This window comes from Morone saxatilis, unplaced genomic scaffold, assembly GCF_004916995.1.
Source record: "Morone saxatilis isolate NCDOM2014 unplaced genomic scaffold, NCSU_SB_2.0 Contig11, whole genome shotgun sequence".
NCBI lineage: Eukaryota > Metazoa > Chordata > Actinopteri > Moronidae > Morone > Morone saxatilis.
The window spans coordinates 8,157,161-8,177,127 of record NW_023339663.1 but is presented as its reverse complement, the minus strand read 5'-3'; the positions used below and the strand labels follow the sequence as shown (position 1 = coordinate 8,177,127).

Below are 19,967 nucleotides of genomic sequence, written 5' to 3'. Positions count from 1 at the left end.
CACACACACACACACACGGAAGAAGTGAAAGCTGAGGAGTAGATGAAACGCAGCGTAGCCACATTCAAAGGGCGGCGTCCTTCCTGGAGCTGCCAGTGTGGTTGGCTGAGTATGGGAGGAATGACTATCTGCTCTGGATAACATCAAACAGCTGTACACTGATAAGAACCTCCTTGCACACTGTCTCTCTACAAGTCCAGATTGACCACAGTTTTCTGCCGTGTCCCACTGCAGTCCCAATTTATCATAGAGGAGAACATCAAAGGCTGCCTGTGTCCTCATACAGCAATGCCAGCAGCTTAACGTGTCTGTGTGAATGTGAGGAGTGGGAGGATGTAAGGGGGTTTTATTTAGGTGCCACCCAGCCACAAATTACACACTAGATAACTCCAATTATGATTAAAGCTCAGGAAAGATGCCTCACTTTTTCCTCCTGAAGCCTGGGTACATTGTCAGCCTCTTCCTCCTCCACATGTATGTCCAGAGAGATAGAGAGAGTGAGAGAGTGGATGGGGGGCGTCATGCCCAGTGAGCTCAGCACAGAAGAGCAGATGAGCCCAAATTCAAAGAGGAACACCTGCTTTGTTGTCATTATAATTTTATTAAAGCAGACAGCTATGTGACCATGCAGAATTCACACCATCATTGCATTATCTTCTTTGTGTCTGTCTAGATATATGCAAGAGGTTGGACACTACAACAACTGGGAGAAGTCCTATCCGTGGCATTTCATGTGAATGTGCAGAAGAAGTGACATTTCATGTGATGATCTGAAGCTAAATGACATTTCGTGTACATATAATTAGCCTGATATGACATTTACAACTAATAAGGCAAATGTCTTTGTCCACAGAAATTTCCCATTACTCTGCTGTGTTCCTCATTTGTACAGCTTCATTCAAGAAGAAGTTTTTTCTTTTTGGCCACTTGGGGCAGCAGAAACAGCTGGAAACATGAAACAGAAATATTCACATATTAGCAAACACTTTCCACTTCAAACTCAGCAGACACAGAGCAAAATTACCATACATTTGGAGTCATTTTTCCAGCTCTTCTAGCTCTGGTTTGCTTTCTGCCAAAGCAGCTACATGCAGCCGATGTATGAGAGTGGTAAGAATTGACTAAAACTTTAAGCCAAAATAATAAGCTGAAAGACAATAAAACTCTCTCTATGGCTGAGGGGAACTGCACAGTTGAGGTCTTTACAGATGATAACTGACTTTCTGCCGGTGTACTCGCTCTGATCGCTCCCTCATGTGGCTAGACAGGCAGACATGGTAACCATGGAAACGGCCTCTGTATGTTACTGACAGTTGGTGGCAATCCTGTCTTTGATACCAACTAGAGACTGGTGTTGTTGATTGCTAAAGTTAACTAAATTAGCATAGTCATAACATTATAGCCTAGCTTATATTAAAGCTGACATTACTTGATACATCCACTCTGTGCCGATGCTCTGCCATGTCAATGCTCATCTCATTGGCAATGGCAAAAGCATTATTTTTTAAGTGTCTCAGTCTTGACATGTCTATCTCATTTGGACTCTGTCTTGACTAGTCCTGGTCTTGGACCTGTCTTGGATGCGACAAAGGTGGTCTTGACTACAGCACTGCTAATGGACACTATACGACTGTATATACGTTACGGTTCTGTGCTCTTTGTTGCGTGGAAGGATGCATTTTGCATTTATGGAGGCTGTACTTTGTAGAAGTACAAATCTATCCTCACCTATAATATACTGTGACCACAACCTACATACAGCCTCCAATGACTCTAGACAAATCCTAGACTCTCAGTCCTACAGTCAACATCAGTCTGGGAAAAATTAGTTGGTGTCTCATCCCTGCAGTCTGCTGTTTAGACACTGCTCTCAAAGACAGCAAATGCTAACTATATGGCCTGAGTTAACAGATAATATGCACATCAACATCATAACAGCAATACGGTAGTTTCCATTATATTTGAATAGCAACACCAGGAAATATAACTGTGGTTTTCATTAAGCAGATCTGTGCCTCTCATCAACAGGCTCTCTTTGTCACTGTTATTTCCTGTTTCTCTGAAGCAGCTCTTTGTTCCAGTGAGCCTCTGATATTCAGAAACCCAACTGGATAGATTTCTGAAACCCTGGCACACTGATAAAGGTGACAGCTTGCTCCATAAAGCCGGCCTTGTCAGACCAATGATTGTGCAGTCTATTTGGATTTGGATGCAACCACTGGGGGTGTCACTTTCTTTCACTTTCTAAATAAAAGTATTTTCTTGTGCAATTGAATAGCAAACATCTGCAATTATCAATGCAAGGTTTAACTCATAACTGAAGATTGCTGCATCAAAGGAACTGATTTGATCTTTTCTGTCTTTAGTGCAGAGCTAAAAGTAGACTAATTATTCTTCTGCCACCCCCCAACACACAGCCTGGAGCCTGTTTCTGAGGACCAGCAGGTGGCTATCGACTCACTTGCCTTGACCCCTGTCTCAAGTCTGTTTGCACATCCCAAAATCGCAAAGAATGTAAGCAAAAATGAAGGAGTGGGGAAAAAAAATACTGCAAAGAATGGACATGAGGCTGCTTAAGGTGTGAGTCAGAGTGCTGGGGAAGGAGGTGGGTGATTCAGAGTCTGGCTGGAGATTTTAGCACATACAGTAAGAGAGGGTAGATGATTATAAGAGTGCACATGGAGACTCTGAGAAGTCTGAGCTCTCTCACACACTCACATACAACCTGTCACCCAGAGGCTGAGATGAGTGACATGCATGAGCCAGAGTGTCAGAATGAGTTAGAGAAGACTCCAAGCTGTCAGAGGGAGAGATGGCCAGAAAACTGTCTCTCCTGTTACTTGTCTCTCTCCTGCTTTCACACTTTCTCTCTTGCCTGCTCATTATTTTATCTGCACCACTTGTCCTCAAGTGTGAAGTTTTTACAAAATAAAGTGGGTATCTGTATAGCATGTGGGAATAAGTTACTGAAAACAAACCAGGGGCAGAGTTCTCGGCTGATATCTGGCCAGTCATGTGAGCCATCGGTGGTTACATAAGAGTGTTTTGGGAGTTGGTGAAGTTTACTTTTAACATCAGGATTAGTAAGGTGCTTGCTGCTCCATGGCCATGGCTGTTGACTAGACAGTCTCTCTTTGTTCCGCCTGATGTTTTTAGAGTGCTGAGCCAACAGTTTCTGCTGCGCTTCATCAGAACATACATCCAGTGTGGAACATGGAGACCAGCCAAACCTGCCCTGCTAACGGTGGCGCTCTGCAAAAAATGTCCATCTGGATTGATTTCTTTTTTTATTTCAGTCACTTATAGACACTCATCAAGGAAGTGACCTTTTTTAACAGTACAGCTAGTGGTCCGAGCAAAGTGGAGGTTCGCTGAAAGTTTATTTAATTTTTACCCATGTTGCACTGACCTTTGTGTAATATTCTAATGTAATTGTAAATATGTATTTCTATATGAGAAGATTTGTAGAAATAAAATGAATAGAAGGCTACAGACACAATCTGTTAAGCTTAGCACAAAGACTGGAAGCAGGGGGAAACCGTTTTCCTTGCTCTGTCTGAACAAAAGCAGCCTACCAAGCACCTCTAATGCTCTTCAATTCCATGTTGTCAAGTTATTTTTTCCCTCCTGTCCCGGCCTGCAGCCACTTCTCATTTCCCCCAGACCCATGCATTTCTGAGGAACTTTCCAGACCTGCCCTCGGACTTTACCAGCAATCCTGTTCACCTGACTCCCATATCCACCAGATCTCCTGTAGCCAGATCACCCTGGCTTCATCGAGAAAATCTATCTAGAAAATGAATCCAGCAATATAAATAGGCTTTCTTTGGAAATTAAATGAGCTGCCCCTGGCACCTTAGCAGATTTGTTATTTGTGCAAAGTGATAAAACTCAACACTAGATGAAATTACTTTTTCTGCAGCATACTTGGCAGCTGGACTGTGAGACGTAGTCCTGAGGCTTGTCTTGGTCTCGTTCCAGAGTAACCAGAGGAATGAGCCATTAGCAGGACCAGCAGCTAACACTGATGAGGGCCGACTGGCCTTTACTGAGTCAACGCTGGAGGCACTTGCAGGCTTATCAGCCGGAACGCGTAAGAACACACACGTCTGACTAAGGCAACTGTGTGAGTGTATGCAAATCCGTGTGTATGTGTCTTTCCCTGGCTGCTGGGCTTCATGTCTGGACAGCAGAAAAAACAGCTTTAAGATAAAAAAGAATACAGTCAGTAATCATCACAATGATGATAGGAAGAATGATTGCTTATTAACAGTGATAATCAAAGATAATGATGAGTAGTCACTGAATTGATCTATATGCTAAGGTAAATATTAAAACTAAGATGAAAGACAAACCAGATAAAACATATCTTATAAAATTATATGATTAATTAAATAATAGTTAATCGGCAAACAGTCCATGAAAAGGAAATTTCTCTATGGGTGTGTATATTTGTGTAAACATTTGTATATAAAGTAGTGAATAGCATAACGGATGCACTAATGGTATCAAAACATGCACATTATATATCTGAGATGTAAGAAATATGCAGAAGTTTATTTGACTAATTTAAGAAGTAGAAGTGATGTCTTTTTTGTTTATTATCTGGAAATATAATTAAGTAATTGAACTGGGCTTAATCACAATAATATAACAATATAGGCAAATGCATTTCAGTTATGGTATCTAAAAATAAAAAGTAATGAAAATGCTAAACTATAATAACCCTGAAATCAAAAATAACACTCCAGCTGGCTGTAACTTTTCTTCTTTTCTCACCGTTATTCAAATTATTTTCTTTTTTTTCTTTTCTGGACAGTAATTTACTTCTGCAGCCAATAATTACATGATGTTTTTGCCCTGAGCCATTCAGAGCTTCTCCAGGGCTCAAGATCCTGATGGTATATCAGGTGTCTGATCATACATACACACACACGAGAAACACAATGCTAAATCATTGCTTCCCTGCTTGGGGTTGCTAATGACAACCAAACCAGGTCTCTGCAGGTGCATGTTTTTTTGTTTTTTCCAGATACACAGGCATACATATGTTCACCACACATCACGCTTATATGTGCTCTCACAACAGACAGACGCAATCATTGTATTTGAGTTGTATAGGATGAAAGCTTGACAGTCAAAAAGAAAAGAAAAAAAAAACATGTATTCACCATTCTCTCAACTGCTTAGCACCTGCCACTCATCTCTCTAAACATTATTAGTTCAAACAGCCAAACAGTAAAGGCTGCTGACAGATAACCGAGCTCAGAGATGCAGAAAAGTAGGTGAGATTATGAGTGTTTGTGGTGAGTGACAAACAAAAAAGCTATTGAGCTCTGCAAAGCTTCCTTGTAGCCATCCCCAAAATTACCTGCTGTATATTTACTTTCCATGTGCAACATATTTCCCTTTCACAGTAATGTATTTTATAACTGAATAGCCAGTACTGACCTCTCTGAAATGAATGGTTGCCAGGCCATTCTTTGCACCCTGTAAATGCCAAAATGGCAATCATTTTCCAGGAAATTTTCTTTTTCAAATATTTTCTTTTATAAGAGAAATAGCAATATAGCGCTAATCACCTTCTGCTTCATGTATACTGTAAAATTGGACTTTACAGTAGTCGCATACTTATCATCTTTCACACACAAGAGACTTAAAACTTTAAAGTCTGCTAGCTTGTGTGCTCATGCTCTGGCAAAATGTCCAGGAGAAGCCGTCAGTAATAAAATCTGCCACCCATCAGCACTGCCATTTCACAGAGTACAAACAGAACATTAACAATGTATCAATACTAAGAAAATGTCAGGGAAAATGCTGTTTGCACAGGAGAAATAAACAGGGGGTGACAGCTTGACTTCCACTTCTTCTGCCATGGCCTTTTCATCTGCTTTTGGTTTCCAATAAGGAGTCGCTGCATTCAGACTCTCTCTGGCTGCATTTATAAGGCTTGAGGAAAACAATGGAGCTGGTCATTCAGCAACAGTAAAGGGGTTTTTAATAGCCTGCAGGGTTAGTGTTAAGCAAACCTGAGAGGCCAGTGGACTGGAGTGGGGCAGTGCATAGTGTGTTGTGCCAGCTGGTACCAGAGCTAGTGGAGCTAGATAGGGGAGACATATTTATTTTCCAGTGTCACTGTCCGGGCTGCAGGCTTTGTTTGTCAGCTCACTTCTGCTATTTCACTTCCACTCAATTGCACACAAATGTGTGTAAATATAAATCACGATGCAGGCCATCATACACAAGGAAAGAACTGCAGAAGTATCCAGGCGGTGGAATAAAATTAGGCTTTTTTGTCATTTCACGTCTCTCCTCCTCTTTCTCTGGACCTGCAAAAACTCCATATTGGCATACTCCCACTGCTCTAATCAGATGATGACTCAAACATACCACCCCTGCTCACTCTCTTCTCTGTTGTAATGCATGTGTGTGTTTATATCTAGAGGAAAGTAACCAGGGATGACAAAGATTGAGAAAGATGTGGTTTCTAAGTGAGACACAGTACAGTGTAGTGCATTAACGTGCATTATTCATGACTTGTAAAATCTGACTCTGAGCCAGTTTCCAAAGGGCACTCCGGTTGTTCACCGTGCCATTACCAGCTGCTCAGGATGTAGAGGGGCATTCAGACCTTTAGGTTTAATAAATAACTCCCTTTTCATTCCTTAATGACTCTCATTTGTGTGAAGTGTGGTTAGTACAGTTTAAAGTTCATTCCCTTTTTAGATGTGGGTCATTTAGTGTCTCTAGCTAAAACTGGAATGCACAAGTTACAGCGAACTCATGCTTCACTGCAGGAAAGTTTAATGGCAGAAAATACAGATTTATCATCCTCACAAAAAGCCCTACTGATAACTCTGTTTAAACTTAAGTGACAAGATAAATGGATGTCATGATTTGTTTTGTGCAGGTGTTACCTGTTTCTGCTTTAACCTAGTTTCTATTTGTGGGAAATGGGGAACATGGATGGGGTGAGGCACAAATAAAACTGCATCCTCACAAAAACATATGAGAAACATCAAGATAAAGGACATAAATACTTGTCAAGGGAACATCATAAGTGCAGAAACAACTAAAAAAAGCAACCAAATCGTTGCTGAGTCATTTTTTTATGATCTTTTTTGTTGGAGTACTGTTTGAATTTTATCCTGATAAGAGGATGATGAATTGCAAACTATGGCAGTGGTTTCCTTTAAAACCCTCACCACCAGCGCAGTAATTCAACAAATTTATACTTGACTTGATAAGCCTGTTGGGCCGATAAACCGGCCAATATTAGCTCACTGTTGATAGACTGTATCAGTGTGTATTTTAGCAAGTAAATAAGAAACATTATAACCTCATCAAATAAACCCACATTTTCCTACGTAGTGTAAAAGAAAGATGGCTTTAATTGAATGGAACAGACCAAACTAAGGCATAACAAGCTGTCTAAATACATATGGAGTATAGTAACTTTGCCACTACACTTTTGGATATTCTCTGTGTATTTGGTCAGATTTTGTGGCAATGGGCAGCAAAACAAGGTCTGACACAGCATTACTGACAAACGCATAATGGATGAAAAAACACAAACAAACCAGTTAAGAGTGTTTCTACATAACAACCAATTGATAGTAATGTAACTGTAATGAAGGGGTCGGATATACAGTACAAGGCAGTGTTTGAAACTACAAGTGTGTTTATCCTGGGACTGCTCTAAGTTCTCTACAGTGACTAACAGTCCAGGGAAAAGCACTTAGGAGCCTCTCTGAATCAGTAGGGACACAAGAACAGATTGGCTTTGGCTTATTTAATGCTCCATCCCTCATCTCTTTCTTTGTCTCTCCCTTTTAATGGCCACATCCCTGTAGAGCTGAACCAGAGAGATGAGGCGAAATGAGGCAGTGGCAGGAGATGTCTGATTGATTCATGTGCCGCTGGCTTGATTGCCTGTCACAAGGCAAGAAGGGGGGGGGGGTGTATCAGTAAATTGACCTCCAACTTTAGATCTGCCCTTATCTTTCATCACAGTCACATGAAGACCACAGAGGTGGTGGGTACACTGAGGATGAGACATTTTATCCAGGACATCCTATTGGGACACAGCATTGACTGCATGGCCTTGTGAGATGCATGCCCTTTGACCTCTCCTCTGCTGTAAAGCTAATGTCTTCACCAGCTGTGGTTCGCTGACATCTGCCATTGTTTTGCTAGTAAAGAGCCAGGCCACAGTTAGCTGGTTAGGCAGGCATGGGAACTGGCTGGAGGCTGTCTCCCTTTACTGCTTCCCTCCTCTGGGAGCTCCTCTGGAAAACTACTTAGCTTAGTAGCTTAGCTCAAACATTCTGTCAGGTGGGTGTTGGTTAGGGGCCAAAAATACTGACAATTTCTGAATTTGCTACTGTCCTCTGTATGTCTATACAGTAAGGATTCAAACTACAGGCAGGTTTTGCATTTACAGCTCCAAACTGGCAGTGTTAGGTAAGTCTGTCTTAACCCACAAGAAGTGATGCTTTTTACATTTTTGTCAACAATGACACTGGTTTATTTGGAATACACTGAAGAGAAACTGGGCGGATAACCACCGCGACTGGACAAACAAAGACAAGAGCGCCAACTACAGTGAAACTTCACTGACTAAAAATGCAGGGGAATGTGAGACAGTACATGAAATGCTGTTTGATTGGTGTGATCAATGGGAAATACAACGGAACAAAAAAAAAACCTTGTAGATAACCACCTCAAAATATTATTTGACTCTGAAACAGTGGCGCTCTATTTATAGAAAGCTGGGTACAAATGTGTGGGTGTGGGTTTGTGGAATATAATGATAGACTGTGAGACTGAGGCTTAATAAAAAAAAGAGGATAAAATATTGGGGCTTTCCTTACTTGATCTGGCCCGAAACCGAGGCAGAAAGTTGCCTCAACTTTTTCCATCTCAAATAAAGAAACTAAGCTATTCACCAAGGGAGAAAGAGGGCGAGAAAAATAGGGAGGGGGTGGGCAGAGCTGGCAATATGTACATTTTCATTTCACACCATTCAGTCAAGATTAGAATAGAAGTGAGCAGGAGAAAGTAGAAAAAATGAGAGGAAAGAGAATATGTTTACTTGAAAAATGCTCACTTCAAAAAAAGAAAAATGTCACCTCAATTAAAAAGAGCGTGGAGGAGTGATGGAAAGGAGGATGGAGGAGGTGGTGGTGTTAAAGAAGGAGAGGTGAAATCATATGTCCATACTGTCCATACTTTGATTGCCTAGCTCCTGTCAAAGTCTGTTCATGTCAGACACAGACACATCAAAAACATTTTCTCACCCGCTCTTTACATCATCTGCAGCTGTATTAAAAACTAGCTGTAGTGTGAGCTCTCTTCCTCTCTGTCTACCACCAAATGTACAACATGGAGCTGAGCGTGAGTGGCAAGGAAGTAAGTGTTTTCCGGCCCTGGGTGAGTCGTTCCTCTCATAGACCTCGGCCAAGTCTCAGCATGCCATGGCATCGTTTACAAAGAGACACACGCGTGCACGTAAAGACACACACACACACACACACACACACACACACATACTCGCATGCACATTCATCCAGGCCTTGCCAGCTTTCCCCATAACTTTGGCCTCCTGGTTTGTTTACTAGTTCACCCACTTTAACCGAGTTTACGTAAAAGTGAGGCACTGGGAAGCTTCGAATCGCTAGAATCCCAGTCTGTCCTTGCCCGCCCCCTGCCCTTGCTATCCTCTTTACCACTACCATCTATAACTCAGTGGGTTTTCTTCTCATGTCATTAAAAACTAAAACACGTGCAGGTTCTGTGTTACGTGGGTATTTACTATACTGGATGGTACATTTGAGAACCCTGCCACTTTAAAAAAGATAAAATAATGATTTTGTTAGTCCACAACTACAATCCTGAGGCTTTGACAGCATGCAAATGGCTAAGGGGATACTGAAGGGTTTACAGTGGCAGCAAAAGTGGCCGTATCACACTGTAAAATACCTGCATTTAAAGTATTAGCAACAAAAAGTACTTAAAGTGTAAAAAGTCATAGTTTATCTATGTTAAATTTAAACCTGAAAAGTAACTAGCAACTAAATGTAGAGGAGCAAACAGTTTCACTGTGAAATGTAGAGTAGTAGAAGGAAAATGGAAATACTCAAGTAAAGACAAAACAACATAACAAAATTATACTTAAATACAGTATTTGACTAAATGTACTAATAGTTACTTTAAACCACTTGTAATAAAGCAAATTGCAAAAAAACCCAGTCCAGTTCATCAATATTTCATGCAGTTCGACCAAACTAGCTGGAACAGTAGGAGATGTAACATCTTTTCAAAAAGAAAATATCAATGAGAAAATAAAACGCAGTTATATATGTTTAGGGGCCAAAGGTCAGCCAGGACGGTGGGCAGGGTTTCAGTTGCTACCTCAATTAAAAGGTTGCTCTTGCTTTGATTGTAGTGATAAAATTGGAGAGACTTTGAGCTTTGGCCTTGAAGGCCCTCACTGTGCATGACACGCTTTAGTGTAAAACCAAAGTGCTGCTGCTGTCTTGGCTGCCAACCCACCACTAACTAATGACCAGGAAATAACTGTGGTTCACACACACACACACATTTGTAGATGTGTTCCTGACAGCATTCCTTATTTCAACTTAACCCTCTCCACTGCCAGCCCAAACCTAATCCTTCCATGAGTTAATTCAAATCCTAACCTTCAAGGATAACAGAATGTGGAAGTTTAGTTTCTCTCTGTTGCCATTATTGCCCATGAAATGTCTGAACCCACAAATGTAATTGCCACATTTGCTATGTCTGTCTGTTCTGGTGTCTTCTACCTCCCTTAGGCAAATTCTTTTAATGGTACTCTAAAAGCAGCTTAATGTGACATACTGCTGCTCTAACTGTTATATATTATATTGAACATGGGTATTCTACTTTTTTCTACCACAACCTGATAATGCTATAATCAGAACAGTTTGTTCGGTTGTGCCAGAGTTAAGTGTGAAAAGCTTTGTGTGTAATTGCCTCCCACTCTACCTCATTTTCTATTGCCTTTTTGCTGCCATAATAGGTAAGTGGAAGAGGAAAAGTCTCTACTTAACTTTGCTAAAGTTATATTAGGAGAAGGTAGGCAAGACAGAGCTAGACTGCAGTGGCGTCCACAAACCATCAGACTTTTCATTGGCACTAATGGTGAAAACATATGAACCATAAACTCTAAGTTGAAACCAGAAACCAGACCTAAAAAAAACAAATGACTTCCCTTAAAATCTTCTACCAATGATTATGGATTTAAGTCAACACAAGTAAATAAATAAAACAACACACAATAAAAGTGCCTGGATCATGGCTCTTATGTACAGGACTCACAAATCAAGATACCTGTACTGGCTCTGTGCTCCACTGACGCCAGTGCAACCTCCCCTTAATACACACTGCCCTCCCTCAAACAGCTCGCCTCTCACACCAGGCGCCACTAGTGACTGTTTGCTTTGCCTCGACTGGCCCTCCAGCGAAACCACAGCCTTCTCCTCCTCCTGAGTGTGTGTCTATGAGGGCTTGTCAAAATGCCTCTGCGGTCTAATTCCATGTTTCAGTAATGGCTCAGCCGTGGGGAAACAATTCTTTCTCCAAATGTCCCACAAACACTATGAAATGCCACAGTATTATTGTGTTAGTTCATGCATGTGCATACAGGGGAAAATGCACTCACACACCGGTCAAAGACCTGGGAGTTTTAAGATTTATCTTTTTGCTGCAGCTAGAGGAAAAAAAATGTTCTCCTGAGTCGTCTTTTCCACTTACAGCTTCACTCCTGTTTTCTTTTTTTTTCTCAGTTCATGTTACAATTTTCCAGAAACCAGCTCCTGGTGTCTCGAGTGTGTGTGTGTGTGTGTGTGTATGTAGAGGGCTGGGGCGCAGTGAGCACTCTCCATCTGTGGGCCAGATTAAAAGTGGAGGAAAAAAAAAAAAGTCAGGGATGCATGTGTTGGGAGAGCAAGGGAATGAGCAAGAAAAGTGTTGGCATTTTTTCAGCATGTGTATGTCTGTGGATGGGAGTGTTACAGTGTATGCAGGGCTGGCCCACTCTGCCTGTCTCTCATGTGAAAAGCATGTGGCCAGTCTGCCAACATGGCTATCATGAGGCAGAAGCTCTCCTCTGATTGCTGGGTGCTCCTGGCTTGGTCTAATGCAGCAGGGATTTTTTTCCTTTGAAGTGTTTGTGGAAGTGTGCATTAGAAGTCAGTTAGCAAAAGCAATAGAGTTTGTTAGTATGGGAATTTGTGAATACATACATATCACCTGGCCGAACACTAAATTTCAGTTGTGTCATCAAACAACATCTGCAGTTTTTGTTTATAATAGAACCACAGCAACAGCCCTCAAGCCCTCATAAATCTCACAGCTGTCATTACAACAGCCAAACAGCTTCTCTTTTCAACAAGTCTGCTTTCCATAGAAAATTTGAAGTAAATACAAACGACTGGAAATAGCTCTGCAGATGGCAGATTGGGTTATGGTGTTATAGTGAGTCGCATTACCATGATGAATCAGCCCAAAAGTAGACTGTGGGCTGATTATTCACCAACATAATGTCAGACTAATATAACAACTAAAAAATTATTCAAGTCAAAAACATCCCAATGTGTCATTTTTCAGTGAAATGCAAATATGCAGTCTAATATGTGCGCTCTAAACATCCTCCAAACAGGTGTGTTGACAGGAATCCTCGCTTTGATTCATATGGGTGTGGTCATCTTCACTCCACCACAGGAAAGAAGGACAGGACAGGACTGCTGGATGAATCACTTTGTGGGTATTGGTATGGTCAGTGGTGTGCTCATTGCATGACTGGATGACTGGATGATTATGGGAAAAATGTGAGCCTTTGTGTGTGTGTGTGTGTGTTTTGTGTAAGGTCTAAATGCTATTTCTTACAGTTGAACTGGGTATTGTGGCTGGTTAACACAACAAAAGGTACAGAGGACAGTGGAGCAGAATAGAAGTGCATTATTGCTCTCTCTGGTGATTCTCTGTCTCACTCCATAGTCCAAATCCTGACTCTCACATGATAACCTGTCATAAAAAAGTTAATGATAATGCACACACCTCCCCACAAACAGTTCTCTTGTGTTTTTTGTGAATTGTCTTGCATTCCTGGAGTGAGATATGAAACAAATACAGGTTATGCTGATGTCACGCTGAATAATTTCCACTGCAGCTAAACAGTTCACAGTAGACAGCATATTGGTGTCAGCTCTGCATAATCCAAGTGCAAGGCCTTTTTTTGTCAACTTTAAAAAAGTTCTAAATTCATGCCATTCAAAGAGTCTATCTATGACTTACAGTAAATCACATGAAAACTAACCATATAATGTGTTTTCTTGACTTAAACATGACCTTATGACTTGAAGGCAGCATGACCTGCGGCTGAATGGACCAAGGTCAGGCATGTCCTCTGGGGTTTTTCAGAAGGCATTGTGCGAAATGTAGAAGTAAAGAAAAATACAAGAGAGGTTGAGGGAAAGTTGGTGCAACTGTAAAATCCAGGAATTCCACGAACAACACTTATTACTAATAAGAACTGAGGTATCTGAGGGTGAATTCAAGGAAACTGTCTAAACACAACAGCCAACAGCTCAAGGACAGAGGAGAAGCCACCTGAAACAAGATACCTCAATATTTACACTGCTTCAGTTTTCTGCCAGAGTATGTATTAAAAGCATAGATCAATCTCACATCCCTCATCCACATATGCAGCTATAAGGGTCATGTTTGTGTACAGCAACGCTTTCAAAATATGCCTGTTTTCAAAATACTTTTTCTCAGCTTTCATTAGGACAGCTGACCTTATAAAGTAAGCCATACCAGTTTTTTTTTTCACTGACAGTAGACTGGAGAGTAGAAACTGCAGCACAGCCACAAATCACGATGCATTTTGAGAATGACTCAGGCTCTTGCTTTCACTCCACTAGGAAAAATGTCATTCTGCCTTTGTACTCACGTCACCCTTCCTTTTCAACGTGTCTAACATTGTTTTTAGTCCAAAAAAGACAAGCCTACAAGTTTGTTCCTCTTACATTACAAAGATTATCCCACTGTGCATTGCTGGAAGCTTTAGCAGATCAAAGCATCTGTAGAAGAATGAAAAATGGTTCCATGATTTACCTCTGGCCCAGTCTGGAAAACAGTGTACAATACATAATTTCGCATAAAAGTGAAATGGATAATGCCTGTCACTACAGTTTGGCTCGGCCATGGTGCTTCATGTGAGAGTCTTTGTTAATGTTTTAACCTTGAACTGTCTGCGTTAGATCAACAGATGATACGATATATGTCATTGCCTACTGATGATGTAAAACCGCTCATAATTCTCATAATAAGGTTCATCAACCCTTTGCAAATGAACCGGAAAGACAGATAGACAATGGGCCAGATGGACAGACAGATGGTCAGAGTTTAACACACCATTATTAACATACAAAGCTCTACGCTGTCAAATAAACAGGCAAACAGCCACACCATCATCAACATTATTACACGATCACTAACAAGGGCAGCAACATGATAAATGTCCATCATTCGAGACCTATAGCAGATCAACTGCTGCCACAGCCCATATATGTGCCTATTGAAAGATAGTAGATTCAGTCTGAATCTTTATAGGGAGTGCATAAAAAAGTTTTTGTTCTAGATGACACACAGCGCAGGCATTTGACTGATCCAGTATGCAGCTCTGTGTTATGAAAACCTCCTGGAGACACATTTGATTCATGATCTTTGAACTCAGACTTATCTCCAAAAGGCTGTTTCATCTCCTGGCTTGAATTTCCCACAGGATCAGTAAATCACCAACATGCGTGGAATGCTAGGAAGTATCCAATAAGAGACACTAAGGAGCGTTTTGTGCGTGTATCTGCATGTTTAATGTTTGAGTTTTAACTTTCAACACTGCAATAAATCTTTGTACTCTGACATCATAAAACATCTTCAACATCATTTGTTTATGAAACAGCCTCACATGAACTGTGAATCTAAACATTTTGCTCCCTGGGTATAAGATGCACCACAGAGAAGAATAATAAGAAGACTTAAGTGTTCCGGGAGGCTGTGCTCTCTCTGTCACTGGATGTGTTGATGAACGAACTGGATGCACGTGTCGGAGCTTGCCTGTTCCTGGTGGTGACTGAGCCGGCTTTCATCCGCACACTCACAGAGCTTCTGCCAGTCACCAGCACCAGAGTGTACATGCATCAGAGCTCACAGCAGCTTGCCTTTGATACCTCTCAGGAGTGAGCTACAGATACTGGTGACTCTTAAAGTTGAAAATCGATTGATTCTGATTTTGGGGGGCATTGAAGTACTCACATGTGTTGGCAAACTGCTGGTCAGTGTAAGAGAACTGCATTGTGAGAGAAATTGAGCTGCAGCCCCAGTGACAAAATGTGTGTGTGTTGGGGTCAAGTACCTGTTAAATACTGGAAACTGTGCTGGAAAACAGGCAGCAAGAACTCACTGACCCTCTTGATATACTAATAAACTACAATGTAGAATGTATGTGTTTGTTTACCCCAACATGTCAGAAACTGATGTTGTACTTGCAGTAATGGTCTTGAGGCTTACCTGGAGAGAGGTCTCCGTCACTCTGCTCTCCGGAGTCTGAATCCATCTTCCCTGCAGGACAGTATGAGGCTGCAGAAGCTCTCTGATTCCCCTTTATTCTTGTTCCGTTTCCTCTCCAGGGAGACTTCTGAATTCTTCACCCAGAGAGAGAAAAAAAAAAGAAGCAATTTCTAAACTTCCCCTCCCAGCCTGGATCACTGCTGCTGTGAGAGGAATGCCACTGGACTGATCTGCTGAGCTGTCCCCCTTTTTTGCTCTCTTTTCCCTTTGCTCTCTTCTCTTCTCCTGACTCCTTCAGTTTCCCTCTTCCCTTCTCCCACTCATCTACTTTCCCCGTTTCTGATACTCCCTCCCCCTCGCTCACTCTCGGTCCGCCCCCCTCTCAGTTTCTCCCTCCCTTGTCCTTGCCACTCGTTCCCTCCTCCTCCTCCTCCTCCTCCTCTCATTCGGTGCTGTCACACTCAGCCTCTTCACGCTCTCTCCACTCAAACTCTTTCTCTACCTCTTTCTGTATGCTGTAAGTGCCGTCTCTTTTTCTCTCTCTCTTCCTCTCTCCCTCCCTCCCTCTGTCTCTGGGTAAGAGTGCTGCCTGTGTTTTAGCAGAGCAATGGGAGAGACTCATTCATGGCAACTTGAAATTCATCTCCAGCAGCAAAAATCCCATGACCCCTTGTTAGTGGCTGTTATAAAATCAGTCACTTACTATCTATGGTAGTCACATGAAGTCACTCCAGGTTATTGTTTTATTATCTACGGTAATCATTGACTGGATCTGAAATGGTGTGGGTCATTTGAAGGTGATAGGAAAGTAGTTTTTGAGTTGTATTAAATGATGATTCACATTTAGAAGAGAAATCCACCAAGTTGAGTTGTACAGTTCTTGTGTGCTTTCCATCACTGATCCAAAGCATACTACACATTTAGATTCTTTCTTACAGGAATTTATCTGTTTCCACATTTAAGGATTCTCCTGCATGCAATATTTCAGAGCAAGGAAGTTATGGAGTCCATATTTGTCTTTAATGCCAGTTCAGATGTCAGTGTATCCTTGAGTTTTCAGAACATTCCCTGCTTTAAAATTCACAACAAATATATAACTTAAAAAATAAAATAAAATTACATGAAACTTATTTCCATTGTAAAGTATTCCCAATAATATTGTATTCTTTAATTCTGCACTAAACCCACAGAGAATTACGGTATTATCTGACTGCATTTCCCCTCACAGAGAGGAATACAGAGACTTTTAGAGTCTTTGAGCTCATCGTTTTTGTTTTTACAGCCCACGACTGTTTTGGTTCACTCTCACTGCTCTCATCAACTTGGTTTTCAGTTGCTGGCAGCTGTTTTCAGATAAAAAGCCCAGATAAAGCCAATGTATGCTAACTGCATGCTAAATGGCAGACAAGGATAATGACAGCTTGTGAACATCATGGAAATTACAGTATGAAAAACAAACAAAACAAAAATAAAACAAACAAAAATGAACAAACTACATTATGTTGCAGAGCTAGATGTGTAGATAGGCAACTGTTTGCTACAAGTTCAATACAACAATTTATAATATGTCAGTGTTTATAGCCCCAAACAACCAAAGGAATCAGCTTTAAATGCAGCTATTTATAATATTTGCTCATGGATAACTTGGCAAAGTGCAATCTGTTTCAGGTTTTAGTGTCAGAATCAAACAACAACAGATTCTATGTCGACTAACCATTTTACACATTTAACAATCGCGCAAAGATAACTTCATTGTAGAAGAAGTATAACACTTTCTCCACCCACTTAAAGCAAGACCTTGTGTTTTGTGTATAGGTCGTGAATTTCACTAAAACTCTCATTACAAAAAATATTTTACTCTCTTCTCCACAGCTGAAAACAAGAAACAAAGAGAGGCATTCTGGGAAATAACTTATGAATTCAGTCACCAAATGAACATCACTTCATCACAAAATAACTCCACGACACTGAACATGACAGATTGGTGATGTATAAAATGTGTTAAACCATCTTAGGGTGGGTGTCTCTTTTAATCAACTTGAATTACCTTTTGCCTGTGGTCTGTGAGGCAACACAGAGCTCAGATTCAGAAGCGTGGGGGCAGGTGGGCATGCAGTTGGTGGTCCGACAACAGTTGCAGGCGATACCATCTCCCAGGTGTGGAGCTGACTGTTGCTCAGCATGAACACTGGGCACCAGATGGCATTAGCCTGCCTGCCCACTGCCCAAGGCTGACTTATCTTCGACACTGTGTGCATTTGTGTACATGTGCATGTGTACAATATTGCAGTGACAAAAGAGATATGCCACTACTCACAACAAGCCAAGGTACTTTGATCTGAGCAATAAAGCCGGATATTTCTATAACCTGATGTGACATGTAGGCTGTATGAGCATGAATAGAAACAGTGAGACACAGAAGCATAAAAGTTAGTCTACGGTCTGCTTGGAATAGTACTTCAACTTTTTTTTTATTAAAAGTTTCCAGAACCCAAATATTGAAACAGAATTTTATTACTGAGCACAATTCACTCCCTCTGGCTTTGCATAGGAGCTCTTGAGTTTCTGGCCTTAGAAATTCAGTTTCTGACATAATCACCATCATCTGCATCTCCATAAATGTGTCCTCAGTAATGTGGGGCCATTTAGATTGTATGTTCTTTTGCTTGTATAACTACAAGCTACTGTCAAATCTACTGTGCCTCTGGGTTGTAGGACAAACCAACCAAACTTCACTGGGAGATAATGACCATTGGTGAAAGAAGAATTCAAATCCAGTACCACAGTATAAAAATACTCCATTACACATGAAAGTCCTGTATTCAAAATGTTTAAGTCCATAAGTGTTATCAGCAAAATACTTCAATATCAAATAGTAGTCAATATGCATGGAGTTATAATATACATTATATTATAGGGTTACTATTACTGATTAGTTCATTGGTAAGCAGCATTTACATGTTTCACAGTAGCTGGTTGAGGTGAAGCAAATTTAAAGTACATTATATAAAATGTTATCCATCCATCCAGAATGTATCCTAGGGTCACAAGGGGCAGGAGATTATCCCAGTTCACATTGTGCTGGTGGTGGGGTGCACTCTTGACAGACAACCAGTCTATCACATGATACCTACAGGCCATTTAGAGGCACCATGTTTATCTAACCAGCATGTTTTTGGACTGTGGGAAGCAGTGGTGGAAAATAACTACGTACATTTAATATAAATCAACTAAAAAATGATATGATGATATATTATTGTACATTTAGCTATAGTGATGTACAGATTAATGCATCACTAATTATAATCTGATAATATTATATAAACTGTTCTGAAAAGGGCCATTCTGCACAATGAATTCTTTTACTTTAGGTAATTTAAATATATTTTGATTGTAATACTTTTTTCATTTTCTTAAACCTACTACAAGGAGTTTAACTGTTTATAAAACAGTCTCAGTTTAATTCTGATGTCATATGTCCTACAGAAGCACATCACCATCAGTGAGAAGACTGATTTCTTTGTAGTTATTCTCAAGGCCTGCCACTGTCTGTCACTGATTTCAGCACATTCCCATCAAGTAGTGATGGTCGAGTAGAAGTATTAAGTATTGAAGTATAATAACATGTAAATACTGGTAAGGCACTAGTGTCTTTAAATTGTACATAAGTAAATTAATGTAAAATAACTACAAACCCAAACTGGTGCTAACAGACAAATGGACAGTCAGATAGACTAACTGCAGCACCAAACTTTTCAGCCGCAACCTAAAACCTCCAAACTGGCTCATTTTGAAAGTAGACAGAAAAGGAAGACTAAAGAAAAAAAGGAGAAGAAGAAGAAGAAGAAGAAGAAGAAGAAGAAGAAGAAGCAGAAGAGCATCCTGTAATGATGAGTGCCACCACTCTCCTCTGATGTTCAATAAGAAACAAATGAGCTGAGTTTGCAAAGCGGGCCACATGAAAAGGCCATGAAGTGAGAGTTTGCCTGTGATCCAGTGCCTTTACTGGCAGAGAGCCTTTCCAGTCTGGCCCTCTTCAGACAGACTGGCCTGATGAAAGAGATTCACTTCTGTTTCAAGGGGGGGTGGGGCTATATATATATACATACATATATATATACATATATTTACACTTTTCTTGTGATTATCTAAATATTAAAACAAACAAATGTCTGACAGCATCATGGAAAACAGAGTCATTGCGGGACTGTGGGAGGTACAGTTCGCATTGACAATGTACCGACAATGTAGAAAGATGAGTATATTGCCAGTTGACCCTTTCTGGTAGATGTTTCCATGGTAACCAAGGCTCCCTTTTAATAAAGCAGTAATCCAGCAGGGGTCTGAAACAGAGA

The 19,967-nt window shown here is 40.8% G+C and overlaps 1 protein-coding gene across 1 annotated transcript in view; it reads right to left on the bottom strand.

Moving 5' to 3' along the window:
* tnfaip8l3 (tumor necrosis factor, alpha-induced protein 8-like 3) overlaps window positions 1-15,939 on the bottom strand; it is an 18,122-nt gene extending 2,183 nt beyond the window's left edge. Inside the window, exon 1 of the mRNA XM_035681911.1 lies at window positions 15,613-15,939. Within this exon, the coding sequence (XP_035537804.1) occupies window positions 15,613-15,658 (46 nt within the window). The 5' untranslated portion in view covers window positions 15,659-15,939. The remainder of the gene's footprint in view (window positions 1-15,612) is intronic.
* Window positions 15,940-19,967: the final 4,028 nt, after the last annotated feature.